This window comes from Littorina saxatilis, linkage group LG7, assembly GCF_037325665.1.
Source record: "Littorina saxatilis isolate snail1 linkage group LG7, US_GU_Lsax_2.0, whole genome shotgun sequence".
Classification (NCBI taxonomy): Eukaryota; Metazoa; Mollusca; class Gastropoda; order Littorinimorpha; family Littorinidae; genus Littorina; species Littorina saxatilis.
Genome location: NC_090251.1, coordinates 34910684 through 34913183, shown reverse-complemented (window position 1 = coordinate 34913183; position 2500 = coordinate 34910684). Strand labels below are relative to the sequence as shown.

At 39.6% G+C, this 2500-nt stretch overlaps 1 protein-coding gene across 2 annotated transcripts in view; it reads right to left on the bottom strand.

The window, feature by feature from the left end:
* The window catches only part of LOC138971283 (uncharacterized), a 10509-nt gene that overhangs the window by 338 nt on the left and 7671 nt on the right, over positions 1 to 2500 (bottom strand). For both annotated transcript variants that reach the window (XM_070343997.1, XM_070343998.1), the window contains exon 8: positions 1 to 176. This exon is cut by the window's left edge and continues 338 nt beyond it. In XM_070343997.1, the coding sequence (XP_070200098.1) occupies positions 1 to 176 (176 nt within the window). The remainder of the gene's footprint in view (positions 177 to 2500) is intronic.

Here is a 2500-nt window from a genome sequence, read left to right as displayed (position 1 = left end):
GTCTGAGATGTCACGTGCAAGCCTTGGTCGTCTTCATTTAGGCCAATGTCAGAGGTAGACCAGCCGAGGCCTGTCGAGTGCATGACGTCGGGTTTGAAGATAATGGGACGTCCGTGATCGAGGTATCGTTGTCTGGCAACGGGAGAAGAGCTTTGCAAGGCCAGGTTGAAAGCCGCCTAAAAACACAAACAGGTCATTTAGATTGTGAAATCTCCGAAACAGACTTCATTCTTGAAACTCTTGGTCGTTTCCTACGAAGACATACTTTGGAAGTGTCATGTATTTTACGTGACGACATTATTCGCGTCGTGACGTTGTTTTCGTTTTGATTTGCTTTTCTGCCTCATAGATTTCACTTCCGAGGAGAGGTTTAGAAGAGATTTAGGATGCGAAGTAACCGAAACAGACGTCAGTCATGAAACTCTTGATGGTTTCCCAAGAAGACATACCTATGAAGTGACACGTATTTCATGTGACCAAATTTTTTGAGTGGTTACGTCTTTTTGATCTTTGATTGCGTCATAGATGTTACTTTTGAAAAGATATTTCTTGGTTTGCTTATTCGTTATCTTATCTCATTAAAGCACTAACTTCTCTTCAAAGAAAGCTATTTAGCGCCCTGAGGGCATAACACAAACCGGGTTTGTAGTTTATGAGATGAACTGACGATGTATTGATCAAAAGGCGGTCGACCCAGAGAGAGAAGTAAAAATAAGCCCGAGGCAAAATCGGTACTGTGTTTGAGACAGACCGTCACCATAATTTATGATCACATAATCTCTCGCCTTTCAATATGACGTCATCGGCGTGTTCCAGACTCACATGACGCTGTTTATCTTGATCGCTCTATCAAAGTGTACAAACATTAGACTGAGGCTTGAAAAATCTTTTTTTTTCAAACACGTTCTTAATTTCAAGCATATTTTCAACGCCAAACACCCACACACAAAAATATTTGGAATCAGCAAATGAAAAGGAATAGAGGAGTGATAGTTGTATGGGTTTTCTTCTAGCAATAAAGAAAGTGGCTATTTAACGGTTTTTTGAATTTAAAGCCAAGTTTTTAATCAAACACAACAACACTTTATATTTGTTGGATACAAGAGGCAATAGGGAATACAATGATGTCTCCTTTGTGATTCAAGCTAAGATTTATTTTAAATAAAAAAACCGGCAAAGTTTGAGTGAACATTTCATGCACGAATATTTAAGGTACCAAGCTGAAGTGCAATCCCATAGTCCGGAACAAGTCATAGAACATGTAACAAACATTTCAATAGCATTGGTGCAAACATGTAGCACCGATGTGCTGCATCAACTTTTGCAAAAAGGTCAATATGACGTCATCCAATAGCCCTAAAAGTCGGCGAAAAATGTTTGGAGCAAATGCGCTCAGAAATGTCTGTACCAATTTGCATAGCAATCCTGTCAGTACTTTTTGAGAAATGCTCTTCACACACACACACAGACAGACATACATACATACATCGGGAGGAAACCCTCGCTCTCCGCTTTCATTACAAAAAATAGAATACAAAAACAAACAGTGGAGGTTGTCATTGTACATACATTTGCTTGTTTGTTTGCTTGTTTTCCTGAGATATAAAATAAGTATGCATGTATGTGTGCATGTGTGTGTGTGTATGTGTGTGTGTGTGTGTGTGTGTGTGTGTGTGTGTGTATGTATGTATGCGTGTGTGTGTGTGTGTGTGTGTGTGCGTGTGTGTGCGTGTGTGTCCGTGAGTGTGTATGTGTGTGTGTGTGTGTGCGTGCGTGCGTGTGTGTGTGTGTGTGTGTGTGTGTATGTGTGTGTGTGTGTGTGTGTGTGTGTGTGTGTGTGTGTGTGTGCACGCATTGTTTCAGTAGCTGAGTAATTCGCATTCCCTCGAATAACCTTCAACTGCATTGAGTGCAGGGTTTCGATCGTTCTCCGAGTTTTCCAGTCAGAATTTTCTACAACCCCCTCGCTTTCTTGCCTTTTTATATTTAGTCAAGTTTTGACTAAATATTTTAACATCGAGGGGGAATCGAAACGAGGGTCGTGGTGTATGTGCGTGTGTCTGTGTGTGTGTCTGTGTGTGTGTGTGTGTAGAGCGATTCAGACTAAACTACTGGACCGATCTTTATGAAATTTGACATGAGAGTTCCTGGGTATGAAATCCCCATACGTTTTTTTCATTTTTTTGATAAATGTCTTTGATGACGTCATATCCGGCTTTTCGTGAAAGTTGAGGCGGCACTGTCACGCCCTCATTTTTCAACCAAATTGGTTGAAATTTTGGTCAAGTAATCTTCGACGAAGCCTGGACTTCGGTATTGCATTTCAGCTTGGTGGCTTAAAAATTAATTAATGACTTTGGTCATTAAAAATCTGAAAATTGTAAAAAAACATAAAAATTTATAAAACGATCCAAATTTACGTTTATCTTATTTTCCATCATTTGCTGATTCCAAAAACATATAAATATGTTATATTCGGATTAAAAACAAGCTCTGAAAA